Source organism: Acanthisitta chloris, unplaced genomic scaffold, assembly GCF_000695815.1.
Source record: "Acanthisitta chloris isolate BGI_N310 unplaced genomic scaffold, ASM69581v1 scaffold13944, whole genome shotgun sequence".
In the NCBI taxonomy this organism is placed as follows: Eukaryota; Metazoa; Chordata; class Aves; order Passeriformes; family Acanthisittidae; genus Acanthisitta; species Acanthisitta chloris.
The window spans coordinates 55,659-68,771 of NW_008671079.1; the positions used below are offsets into that span (position 1 = coordinate 55,659).

General features: G+C 40.8%; 1 protein-coding gene across 1 annotated transcript in view; it reads right to left on the minus strand.

Annotated features, from left to right (window-relative positions):
- UTP20 (UTP20, small subunit (SSU) processome component, homolog (yeast)) overlaps positions 1 to 12,997 on the minus strand; it is a gene marked incomplete at its 5' end in the record, with an annotated part of 62,537 nt that extends 49,540 nt beyond the window's left edge. The window contains 13 exons of the mRNA XM_009073960.1: positions 909 to 997; positions 1,506 to 1,661; positions 3,608 to 3,786; positions 4,447 to 4,524; positions 5,994 to 6,128; positions 6,628 to 6,774; positions 7,476 to 7,631; positions 8,011 to 8,148; positions 9,231 to 9,312; positions 10,315 to 10,503; positions 11,146 to 11,278; positions 11,935 to 12,001; positions 12,917 to 12,997. Of these exons, the coding sequence (XP_009072208.1) occupies positions 909 to 997; positions 1,506 to 1,661; positions 3,608 to 3,786; positions 4,447 to 4,524; positions 5,994 to 6,128; positions 6,628 to 6,774; positions 7,476 to 7,631; positions 8,011 to 8,148; positions 9,231 to 9,312; positions 10,315 to 10,503; positions 11,146 to 11,278; positions 11,935 to 12,001; positions 12,917 to 12,997 (1,630 nt within the window). The remainder of the gene's footprint in view (positions 1 to 908; positions 998 to 1,505; positions 1,662 to 3,607; positions 3,787 to 4,446; positions 4,525 to 5,993; positions 6,129 to 6,627; positions 6,775 to 7,475; positions 7,632 to 8,010; positions 8,149 to 9,230; positions 9,313 to 10,314; positions 10,504 to 11,145; positions 11,279 to 11,934; positions 12,002 to 12,916) is intronic.
- Between the last annotated feature and the right edge of the window lie 116 nt (positions 12,998 to 13,113).

Sequence of the window (13,113 nt, forward strand, 5' to 3'; positions counted from 1 at the left end):
ACCAGCACCAAGTCCAGGGGCAGAATCACCTCCCTGGTCCTGCTGACCACGCTGTTCCTGATCCAGGCCAGGATGCCATTGGCCTTTTTGGCCACCTGAGTCAATAGTCTCTTGACTATTATGAGTCAATAGTCACTTCTTCACTTGACTGCTTCAGCCTGGATCTGGTTTAGATCGATTTCCATCCTCTTTTTTCCTCACTTTCTGCTTTTCCTTCCCAATTACCTCTGTCTTCCACTCAGCAGAACATCTGCCACCCCATTACTATTATGAACAGCAAATGCAGAATTGTTCCTTGGAGGTTGTTTCCTCCTGAGCTTTGCTCTTCTAGTTTTACTCCAGTGTTGGAGAATGGCTAAGGGAGTGGGGACACAGTCCTGGGAACGCACCTGGGAATGCAGTGTACAAGCAAGGCTCTGGAGATTGTAACTTATATATAGATAGGGAGTAACTCAGCTGGGCAGAAGGCAACTTAACTGGGCAAAAGGCAGGGGCAAGTTGTCCTTGAGGGTGAGACAAACAAGTTTGAGACAAACAGCTAGGAATGCAGCCAAGCCTGAGAAAGTAAGAGATAATCCTCATAGCTGTAATCGCAAGTAGGGAGAGTACCTGAATGCTATCTTTAGAGCTTAGCCAATTATAAATGATTGCTAGTTATATGCCTGTCCTGCACTGTATAAAAAAGAGCCTGTCAGACAATAAAGTTTGAGCCTGCTTTATCACTCACACGGAGTCGGCCGCTTGCTTCCCCGTGCGGAACTTTCCTTTTCCCAACACTCGAGCTGGTAAATAATTTTGGATATGGAGCTACTGTTATTCATTTTGAAGCTCTGTGTCATCAGAAGAACTGCTTTATATTTTTTATATATTGACAAAAAGCAAGTAAACAGAAAGTAACCATAACTGACCTTTGCAGAAGCCTCTTTTGTCAATAGCTGTGAAGACCGAGTCTATAAAACTTGTCACACGAGGCAGAATGTTTTCTTTGTTCATTGGTCTGTCCAAAATAAATTAAAAGACTTCTTTGTTACACTGACACCTACACACATATGAAAGCTTTCGTTCACGTTTATCTTGTATTAAATTACAGGTAGTTCACTCCAAGTTTGAAACCAGCAGCAAAACATTTTGCCATTTCTGATTCACAATTTAAGTTGTAGCATTCTTTGAACCTTCTTTCTAGCTATTCCTTCAATAATTATCAAAAAAACATTCTATTGAGAGAGAATAGTATTTAAAACAGAGACTGAAACAGATAAAAATCATCTCTATGTATTAGAATACCAAGTTTAGCGAGCAGGAAATCAAGAAACTGATATACTACTGCCATCTTTACTACTGACTCATGGTACTTCCATACAGAATTTTTTTTGTCTTTACCCCTGATTTCCCAAACCTAAGGTTATTAATTATTGCCCTTTCCTTAGAAAAGTGATTTCTTACAGAAAGTGAACTAGACAGTATTACAGAAATACACTGTGACAGCACCTTAGAATATCCCTTACCTAATATGTGGCAGTACAACCAAGGCAACCCAAGACTGTGAAAGGTCAGTGATGTCTTCCTTCTCTGGCAAATGGATTAAAGACAGTACATAATCCAACACCGGTACTTCTGCCTTTTCTCCATGTCTTTTACTTGTTTGTTGCCTTGTATTAGAGCTAGAAGTAAAACCAAACTTTTTAGTAATCCACCATTGCGTATCAGAGATTGTCCCTTTTTCTTCTATGATATTCAAAGTCAAGTTTGCTACTTCTGGCAAAAAGGACTTGGGACAACTCAACGGATTTTTTTCTTTTCAATGTCCTCTACAGCACAAATTATCATCTAGTCATGCTGAAGAGCATAAAATATAGCCCACAAGAAATGCCAGGTCTTTATTTCAAATTCAAATAATATTTCTAGAAGAAAAGACACTAGTTCTCAGTTGGATACCTTCACAACTAGGACACCCGAGAGTCATCTCTATGATTGTTCTTAAAAACCCATGATTACATTGACATAGATGGATGACAGAAAACAACCAGTGAGGTAAAAGTTTTGGGACTTATAAGGAATCAGAAGCTGAGCCCCAATCAACAATCCTATCTGTAGACAGAATGTGTTGACACCATACTGGGACATATGAACAGAAGTACTTTGTGCCCTATCGACAACAACCTTTCCATTCTACCAAGTGCTCACAAGTTAGTTAGAAGGCTGCATAGGATTCACCCTTCAAGAAATAGAGAAGCTAAGAAAAAGCCAACATCAAGAATCATTAGAGGCTTCAGAAACAAAATTTCTAAGATAAACCTCAAGGAATTAGGATTGTTGGTCCAGAGAAAAAAGATCTCAGCTGTTTCTGATGATCAAAGCCTGCCATTTGTAAAAGCTGGATGCAAAGAATACAAAATGTTCTGCTCTTTGTGTAGCCAGCAGATAAGATAAGCAGCAAGGGATTTAAACTGTAGTAAAGGAGTTTTAATTCATACTCTGAGGACCAGAAAAAAACCCCAAACCACAACACAACAAAAACCCAAAAAAATAAAAACCCAACTGTGTACCCATAAAATTAGCAAAATACTGGCAAAAACTGACAGAGGCAGCTCAGGAATCTCCAAAATTGTAGTATTTAATAACAATTTGGTCAGACATCTTTCAAGACTGGTTGAGGACTTGCCAATTCAATCTTAAGAAGGAGATGGGGTATGCAACTCTTGAGATGTCTCCCAGCCCTGACTTCCTCCACTGACATTGCAAGAGTACAAAAAAAAGTCCAAGTAGGACCAAGGTCCTGTCAGCTATGTAGTCCTGAAAACCCAGGGAGATCAACAAAGAAAACAAGGGAAGAAAACCAAATTTAATCATTTAGTCTCAACCCACTGTTCCCCAAACCCCAATACCTCCACTCTTGTTAAATAAAAAGAGGAAAAATCCACACAGAGTTGACTGCTTTCAGGAAAGATAAAACGTCACATAAAAGGCAACACAAGTCCCCACTGTTCTGAGCTAGAATTATAAAAAAATCATTATCAGTAGATTAACAACAGTCATTCTGTGCTTCAGTGGTTACCCCAAGTTTTTCCAAAGAGGCTCCAGGGAAAGGCAACTACTCCATTGCAACAAAGCTAGCTGTGCAACTAGAAGCAGTCAAGCTGTGCCAACACAGTCATGTTTCTGGATTAATTACATGTCCTTTGGTATCCAGCTGTGTTCTATGGTAAGACTATAGTACTGCTGCTAAGAAAGCTCCTGGACAAGACATATGCATACAGGGAAGAAAGATGGGGCACAGGCAGGAGGTTAGTAATGATGACAATCTGAACTGCAGCACCCAAACTCACTACAAAGATTAACTGCCTAAGGATGTAGCATGCATGTTGGTGTAACAAACCACCATCATACATGTAACACGACACTTTGTATCAATGATAACCTTTCCATAGCAGCATCTCTTCTCAAATAATCTCAAAAAAGAGAATGGAATCCTACTTCATCACTTGTTTTGCAAATCTGCCAGCAACACTGCCATTTACACAACTACAGCAAATACTGGAGGGCAACTTTCATGGAGCTCTGATTGCCTTCAGGCCTGAGGCCATGCAGACATATCTAGATGTCTTACCTGACAGATGATTGAGTGAAAACAAGAGGATACTTTTCAAATGCCATTGAACCAATGGTAGGAGGCTCTGCTTTCACCAAAATTAGTTTAGCCAGAATTGCCACAGCCTCATCCATTTTGAAGGCATCTGTGCCAGAGAAGCAATGTTCAATGTATCCCAGAAAGCATGGGAGAAAATGCTGAAGGGACAAAAAAAAAAAAAAAGGTAAAAAGTCAAGGATTGCCAAGTCTCTTTAATCATCATCAAATCCTCAAAATAACAACAAATGACATCAGCCACAGAGGAATTCAAACATTCAAAAATGAGGCAGCAAAGCACTGGACTTATCAGCCCTGGTGCCCCTAGACACCAGCACACGTTCTCTTATTCCAGCAAGGACAGTGATTTAATGTAAAAAGTCAGTCTGCCACAAATCTAGTCTCACAGGACATTCTAGATTCCCAACTTGGCTTTAACTTCCCACGCCTTTTAACTCATTTGATTCCTCCCAGATGACCCATTACAGGCCTGACATATCAGACATCCCTTATTTTTCACTTCCACTTAACTTCTCCAGAACTCCTTCTCTTCCTCCCATCCATAACGTGCCCACCCTTTTAATTCTCAAGATAAGTTTCTTTTGTGAACAGATACTTATCACCCTCTCCAAGTCAAACCATTAACACAACAGCATAAATAACCTCTTTCATTCTTATCAGATCATGACAGAAGTTTAAATAAAAATCACCTCAATACACAACAGCCCTTCAGCATACAAGGCAGGTAAATACACTATGGCTTCCCCAGTTGTTGCCTTTGGCAACAAAAATAAACATAATGCACAAATACTTCCACCTACCCTCTCAAATTGCTTCATTGTGAACATTGCTTCGGAGAAGTCCAAAAGAAAATGCTGTTCAAATCCACTTGCAAATACCTGCAAGATGAAAATGAAAGGTTGACAGAAACAGATTAACAAGAGACATTTCATAGTCAACTCTATTACCCATGAGACATTTTTAGTGGTTTATGAATCAACCATGCCTTGAACTCTGAGACACCCAGCCTGGCACTCTTGTTAGTTCTGGCACATAGAGCAATACTATTTCCAAGTGACGACCCAGGTATTGAAATGCAGTCCTTTTTAACAAACCCTGCTGACACAACCCTTTCTGAAAAATGCTGCTGGATCCAACTGTCTCTGTGCAAAGACAGCCGAGCTCTCTCTTTAGTGTGATGTGGAAAATGTAAGTTCAATGCCTGACTGCAGCGTAGACACACCAACTGTTAGGAAAAAGCTTGGGCCCAAAATATATTCTAACTCAGCATTTTTTCTGTGCAGCACTAAGTTTACTACCTCACAGGCAGAGCTAATATATGTGCTTCCGAAAGATCCAAGATAGGAACATGAGTCCTTTGAGATACCAAGGATCAGTGCTCCTCAATGCCAAGATGTGCAACAAAAAGTACACACCTAGGTCTCTTTCCCAGACCCTTCGGAAGACAAGGACAGCTTTAAGCCTCCTCCAGTTTAACAGAAGCCCATACAAAGACCCTTAAATCGATGAAGGACCACACCTCGTGAGCAAAACTGGCCTCATGCCACAGGCAGAACCAATCCTCGACACAAGTCAGCACTGAAGACCAGTTGAAATTCGATCTTTTTTAAACAATTGCAACAGCCTTGCTTTCCCATTGTAAATCACATGGCATTTTTCTTTCAAATATATATATGTATTATTTTTTTACACACACACTACAACTATGGTCCACACTGCTAATTACAAAATTATAATGTACTGTAACAAGAAAACTAAAGAATCAGACTCCATAATAGCATCTCCCATTAATCTTTACAACATTGCATTTGATAGGAATGTATGCAGTTCACCTTGTCGAGGCAAAGCAAAGGTAGCAAGGAGGAAAAGGTAGTACTGAAATATGCTTACCCCCATACTTAGTAAACCAAAACTGCACTTGCATGAACCTTGATCACAAGGCTAAGCCATGCTCATTACATGCTTGGAAACTTAGTGAAAAATGTAGTTTTTTCACTAAGTTTGAGCCGCTGACCTGCTTTATTACCTTAGGCAGGACATGTCCCTTCTCTGTTCTCCCTCCTTTCTCTACAGAGGTTGTAGCTGTTTGAATCAGGGTCTCATTTTCATTGCAATGACATCTGCCACAGAGGCACTGCTATACTGACAGCCTGTGCAAGACTCAAGGAATCCCAAGACTGCATCAGACATTATTTAAGGCATTGGGCAGCTTCTCCCTTATCTGTGCAAGAAGCCTAAAGGGAACCTTACAGTGTATTTCCCAGCCTTAAATGGAATCTTCAGGCACCAGCCTGCTCTAGGGAACTTGAACTCTGGGATTTCTGTCATAAGCAGCAATCCTTGTTACCTTCTCAACAGCTTCCTTGGTCAAAGAGTCAGGCAATAAAACATTCTCAGCCAACAGGAATGCAGAAATGGTGTTCAGCAGCATCTTGCAGCAAGATGATGAGATATATGGTGTTTCTAACATTTTTATTAAAACCTGAAATGATTGAGAGAGAACAGATATTCATCCATTAAGGTAATAATTACCTGGTCTGAATGACCTGGACAGTACTTGGGGCAGGAGGGCATGATGCTCTAAGCTTCAGCTCACCAAAATGAATGCTAACAGTCCTGTTGAAGTTTGAAGGCATTAAACCTATCCCATAATGGGATCAAATACAGGTGAATCTGGTAGCACCACTGATAGAGGGGGGTCTAGGTCTCCTGCACAGGGACAGGAATGGGTCTCTAGAAGCAGCAGCCCACTTTCCCCTCTTTGCTCATTTAAAGCAGGCCTACACTAGCATTACAGAACAGAAGTAAAATCTCACAGGATCTGAGAGTTAGCAATACTCAAAATAAATGTTTAGGTTCACTCAACACTTATCCTAAGCCCAATGATGCATCAAAAATGTGTACAAGTGCTTCAGCTGACCACATCTCTTCCATGTTCAACTGATACTACTCTGACACATCAAGTTGATGGTTTGACCTACCCGACAGACATCTTCAGGCATGGAGATTTTGGATCCATTTGCATGTTCCACTAGAATCAAATAAGCTTGCAGAACCCTTTCCATCTGCTCTGAAGCCATAAAGCAGTTGGTCTTATTTATTTTCCTCTGCAAGTCTAAGAGTGACTCCTGTTTGAATAAAATAGGAAAGCAAAACGTTTCACATAAATGATCAAATAGCAGTAAGTGACACAGATTCTGAAGGGCATTCTTCAGAATCAATGTCTCAGCTGCACAACAAACTATTGTTGGCTCTCCCATTCACATTCAACAAACTAAACCTTGCAGAAACACCATGTGATTCCCCTTATGTAAAGACACACATCCCTGATTCCTGGGACAGAAACACAAATACCTCCAAAAATCAGGATCTCCAGAAAGGCCAACACTTGGCATATGAAATAGAAAGGAGCAAGAGGAATATTTGGCTCCAGACCCACAATGGTAAGGAAGCACCCAGCTTTCACTGGAATTATCAGAACTTAGGTACTTTCACACTTTATGCATCATTATGCTAATGTGGATGCTGAGAGGTTACTCATATCATGTACATTATACAGACAATGGAACTGCCTATTAGTGTCTCTTTCTGTCCAGACTGAACCCAATTTAGACAGCTACCACAGACTATATGAGTATTTCCCTCTGAGCAAGATAACCCACACACTCACCAGTTCCCATGCACATGACACTGTATTTAATGTTTTTAAAGCAGAAAAAAACCCCAGTTCTGGTCCAATAAAACACAAATACTTTTCTTGACAACTGCACAGTTTTTCCTCAGTCTCTCATGACTAAAAAAATAATAAGAGGAAAAATAATCAATGTACCTCCAGGCACTTGAAGACAATGTCAAAATGCTCCTTATGGATATGAACTGCAGCTGATCTGATCATCTGCTCGAAGGCTTCTCCTACAGCTGCCCATGGTAGTTCATTTTCTACTTCAGTAACAGGCCCCAGCTTCAACAGAATTAACTTCATAGCCTGCACAGGAAAAGAGCACATCATGTCCTCTACTTAGAAAATAAATCTAGCAATCCTAAAATTAGTTAGTGCAATAAACAGCTACAATATCCCAGTGATCTAGATTCTTTCTAGGATGACTACAGGGTGAAAAAAAAAAGCCATCATTTAAAGTCTGAAATACCAGCAAGTGGTACAATTTTAACATATAGAAGTACTGCATGGGAATTACTAAAACTAACCTTCTTAGAAGGCTTTCAGATCCCACCAAGTAATGAACAACATGCTTATCACCAAAGATCCACTGATGTGAACAAAACAACACTCAGTGGCTTCACTGAGCACTGCCTAAAGCTCCATTACAGCAATACTTAAACCAGCAACCTTGTCTTGTTTTTACCGTCTCTGCACAGGAGTGGAACATGTTTCGAACACCCTTGCACATCTCAAAAAGCAGCTGTCCTACGCCTTCCACCTTTCCGGGGTGCTCCCCCAGGTCACGGAACATTAAATTGAAGACTGCATTTTTGTCAGAAACCTATAAAACATAAGGAGAAAAAAAACATTATCTTCTATTAAGAGCTGTCAGATGGCTAGAGGCAATTAAATGGCTCCACAGCACCATGTTATCCTCCTAGTCTTGTCTTCCCAAAACAGCTCAAACTCATTATTTCTGCAACCACACAAGGAAATAGAAGGAAAAAATTTGATCGGCTATTCAGTCACTACAGCTCCCCTGGCTCCAAGGTGTACACGGGTCTACTGAGATCACTGCAGCTGAAGTATGTGGTTTTGATTATTCTCATGAATTTAAACATGTGCATAAATGCACCATTAAACTGGTCACAACCAAAACACAAAGGTCATTGCACTGGTATGGAAAGAGACATGTATCAGCTGAACACAGAATCCAGTCATCCAAAACTAGAATCGCACTTGAGAACGCTGCAGGGACTTCTGGCCCAATATTTCAAACCCTTCCATTTCTGAGAATTTGATTTAAAGTTCAGAAATTTCTGAAAACAATCAAACAAATGTGCTTCATTAAGGTCTCTCTACTTAGGACAAAATTGAGGATACTCAAGTTTGCTAGCCAGTCTCAGGAATGCTGGCTTTTGTATATTTTGACTAAATAACACCCAACAACTACCACTCTCTTTCCTTACTCCATGAAAGGCTGCTGTGTGATCTTGATTGATCTGCCCCAGAACATTATATACTGTGAACTTCAGGAGCGTAAAAAGTTTGTTACAAGAATTTCAGTTCTACAAAGGCCTTACAACATTCGTGAAAAAGCCAGTGAGCAAATGTACATTTACAAATTAAAGTCTCCCTTTTGCAAGATCACCTTATTATTTCTAGCCATTTTAGATAAACCAACTACAGACATTTGGTTTAACGACTCTTTAAAACAGAGTGCTAAGGCCTCTATGTGCCACTGCTGATATGGACTGCATGACATTCTCAGTAAAATACTCACTGAAAATGACAACTCAGGACATGCCTTATGCCAGTTCAGGCCTTGCTAACCCTTCTTTGGAGAAAGCCTTGTATCACATATTGAATCCAAGAGCCACCACAGAATTGAGACAGCACCAAAGTACGAAACACCTCACTTACCTTCCTCATTAGAAAGACAAAACTTTCAGCAGCAAAGTTTCTGATGTGGAGTTTGTGGTGAGCCAGCAGGGTGCTGTACAGGCTATAAAGACAAAATAATTCACTCTCTTAAAGGCAATGCAAGAACTGCCATCGACCGGTTAAAAATTGTTTACATTATCACTTTATACAAACACTAAGAACCTATCCTCCTAGAGAGGGCAAATGCCTTCCTCACCTAGATTCCTTCTCACTCTTCCTGGACAAAGAACAAAGAGTTTTGCAAAGAAGGTCAAAAGACAGCACCAGGCAAATTAAGCTGCAATCAGAAATCTCTGAGTCCACACAGATTCAATCGCAGCATCAAGATTTTCAAAATATATGTTCAGCAGCAATAAGTGAACCAAAGTTGATTTGATAAGCCAGATTTATATTTCAGTTGAATCAGTAGGCTATCCTGTGCACTTGGAAGTTTTGAAAGGTTCGATTTGCAGGGGTGATAAATATTTGCAGTTCTCTGGTAAGTATCAGTAACAGTTGCAGGTGGCTCATGATATGTCAGTGAGTGCAGAGAGAGTGGTGCCTCAGGTTCACGTATCAAGCAGAGGTTACTTTCAACCTGCTCCACAGCTTTTACTGAGCTGGGGAGGAAATCCGTAACCTCTGTTTTGCTCTATCTGTTTCAAATTGAAATTAGGAGGAAGCAACATGGAACCACTGCCTATGACAAAAAAAGAAGAGCCCTGCTACAACAGCAATGTTAGACTGAACAAGAAGTCATACTGGGTCAGGCCACAGGCACATCCAGCCCAGTACTCAGTTTACAACAGGAGACAAAAACAGATGCTTGGGAAAGGTTTAAGAACACACCAAGCAGATACAAAACCAGTCTTCAATCACCTGCACCTCAGGAACTACCCAAGCCCAGAAGTGACTTCTATGCATTTGGTAACTCCCTGCAGCTTGGCCAGTTTCTCTCTGAAAAAAGCTGGGAAAGCATGCCAACAAGTATACTGAAGCACTAAGCCATGTATTTTTGTGGGATTTACATTTCTACAGCATCTAATAACTGCTGATCAAGACAGACATTAAACATGGTTTTTACCTGTATATGTTTTGTATGTCCTTCACCATCAACCTCCACAAGTATTTGTAGAGATAGGAAAGAGAGGTAAAGGCCCATTCCAGCAGGTCTGTGTCCTGTGTATCCAGTAACTTGGTGATGGCCAGGAAAAAGTCATGAAAGTGAGGATAGAAGTCAGCCTGAAGATCTCGAGCCAGCTGCACCACTAGACTGTGTTTCAGAAAATACACCAGTGTAAGTGCATTTCAAAAACAAGCCAATAAAAACAGCCAAACATTGCATAGTCATAGAATCATCAAGGTTGGAAGAGACCTTTAAGATCATCAAGTTCAACAATCAACCCAGCACTATCACTGTAACCCCTAAACCATATGACCCAGTGCCAGATCCAGATGCTTCTTAAATACCTCCAGGGATGGTGACTCCACCCTCTCCCTGGGCAAGCTATTTCAATGCCTGAATCCAGTACAGTCTCTTTGGAAAGACAGACAGTATCACTTTTTACAAAATATCACCTATTAGGCAGTTGTGGAATGCAAGAACCCTAAGATTTAAAAAGAATCAAGCAGATAACAGTAAACAAGAAGACACAAATGATTAACATCAAACAAAGCATATTAATATTCTGCCTTACACTCAGTAAGTACTCCAGCTAATTTGCTTTCCTTGTAATAGCTGTATTTTTTGAAGACTTAGAACCATAAAGTGTATCAGGGAAATATGACCACTTTGGGCATCTCATTGGCGCATTTTCCTCAGGTACAATAAAGAAAAAGAACACTTACAACAAGACTTACACTTACTTGTAACACTATCAAGGCTTCTTACTACTTTTTGTGACCATATACTTACTTTAACAGTGGTTGGTAAGCAAGACTGCCTTCCACTTGCAAATGTGTCTTCAAGCTTTGCACAATGGCACTCTGGTAATAGACTAGCTGATTGAAGGACTGGCATTTGTTGGCCACTTCATTGTAGAATTGCACTGTTCAAAGCACAAAAGAGAAATCCTGAAAACTAGCCCACTTCCTGGTAAACAGAATTACAGAATTGCATAATCCTTTAGGTTGGAAAAGACCTCCAAGATCATCAAGTCCAACTTGTGACATAACACCACCACGTCAACTAGCCCATGTCACTAAGTGTCACAGACAGTCTTTCCTTAAACACCTCCAGGGATGGTGACTCCACCACCTCCCTAGGCAGTCCCTTCAAATGTTTAATCACTCTTTCTGTGAAGAAATTCCTCCTGATGTCCAACCTAAGCCTCCCTTGATGCAGCTTAAGACTATGTCCTCTCATCCTGTTGCTAGTTGCCTGGGAGAAGAGAGCAACCCCGTCTGGCTACAACCTCCTGTCAGGGAGTTGTAGAGAGTGATAAGGTCACGCCTGAGCCTCCTCTTCTCCAGGCTAAACACCCACAGCTCCCTCAGCTGCTCCTCGTAAGACCTGTGCTCCAGACCCTTCACCAGCTTCACTGCCCTTCTCTGGACAAACCATATAGGGTGTTAAAGACTAACAGTGCTACAGAACCCAGTCCAAAAAAAAGCTAAATGAAAATCTCCCACTGGGCTCTGGATGCAGAAGCCACATATTTTAAGAGCTTATGAAAAGCAGGAAACATGAGTAAAAATGACATACCAAAATGCTGAGTGAGGTTCAGTTCCTTCCATTTCCGCAGTCCTTCAAAAAAGTAGGTTTCAACCTCCTGTCAAAACAAAGATGAAGAATAGCTACCAACCCTAATGAATGTATCCTGCAAAGATGAGAGCTTGAAATGAAGACAACTATCAAGTGTCTTAAACACTTAAAGAATTCTCCAACAGATCCTGATGACTGCATTTCAAAAGGTGCTATGGAACTTCCCTGAAAATAAGACTTTCTTTCTTTCTTTGAAACACATTTGAAAATCTTTTCTGGTGACAGGACTTGTTTACATAATTGCTTTTTACACCTCTGTTGACTGGCCTTGATAATCTAAGATGCTGAGCCATAGTCCACCCCGCACAATGCTTTGGGATTTCTTTTGCCATGTTCACAGCTATGGCGTGGGAAGCTCAGCAGTCCAGGAGGGAATAACCTACAAAGCACTATATTCATAATGATCTATGTGACACATACAAATGATCCTTATGAGCCACAAAAATAATATACTCATGCTTTACACACATCCCTGGAAATACTTAAAAGACTTGTAGCTGTGGCACTCAGGGGCATCGTTTAGTGGTGAACTTGGCCGTGTTAGGTTAACGGTTGGACTCAAACTCCAACTCATGATTTATGAGTTTAGGATTCTATTGCAACTACTTAGCATCTGCAGGTCTTTGCAACTCTGGACCCAGGACTTCTGAGTGACAACAGCAGCATCTTTCAATTTCAGAAACACCCACAGGCCCACGAACCACACAGAAACCATCAGGGTGGCACGAACACAGTGCCTTTATGGCAATATTGCCAAGCAGGTAAAAGAAAAGGGAACAAGGCATGAAATGAATCTCCAAGAACGGCAACTCTTACAGGAGCCTCTTTCCAATTTCCTCCTGAATAAATATCTTCAGCGTCTCTTTCACGGAGCGCATTATCTACTCAGATTCCAGAAAACGACCACGACTGCTGCTCTCACCTCAGCATAGCTTCCAGTTCTGTCGATCCGATGAATAATATCAATATTAATATTGCTTAAACGCTCCGAAAAGGTAAGAAACTGTAAAACAAAAAGACACAGCTTTGTTTACACCCCGATGGATGTTATATTTTTATGAGGCCTTCTCAGCTCTCCACACTGACCCCGTGGTGCGGCTGTTGCCCCTCACCCGGCAC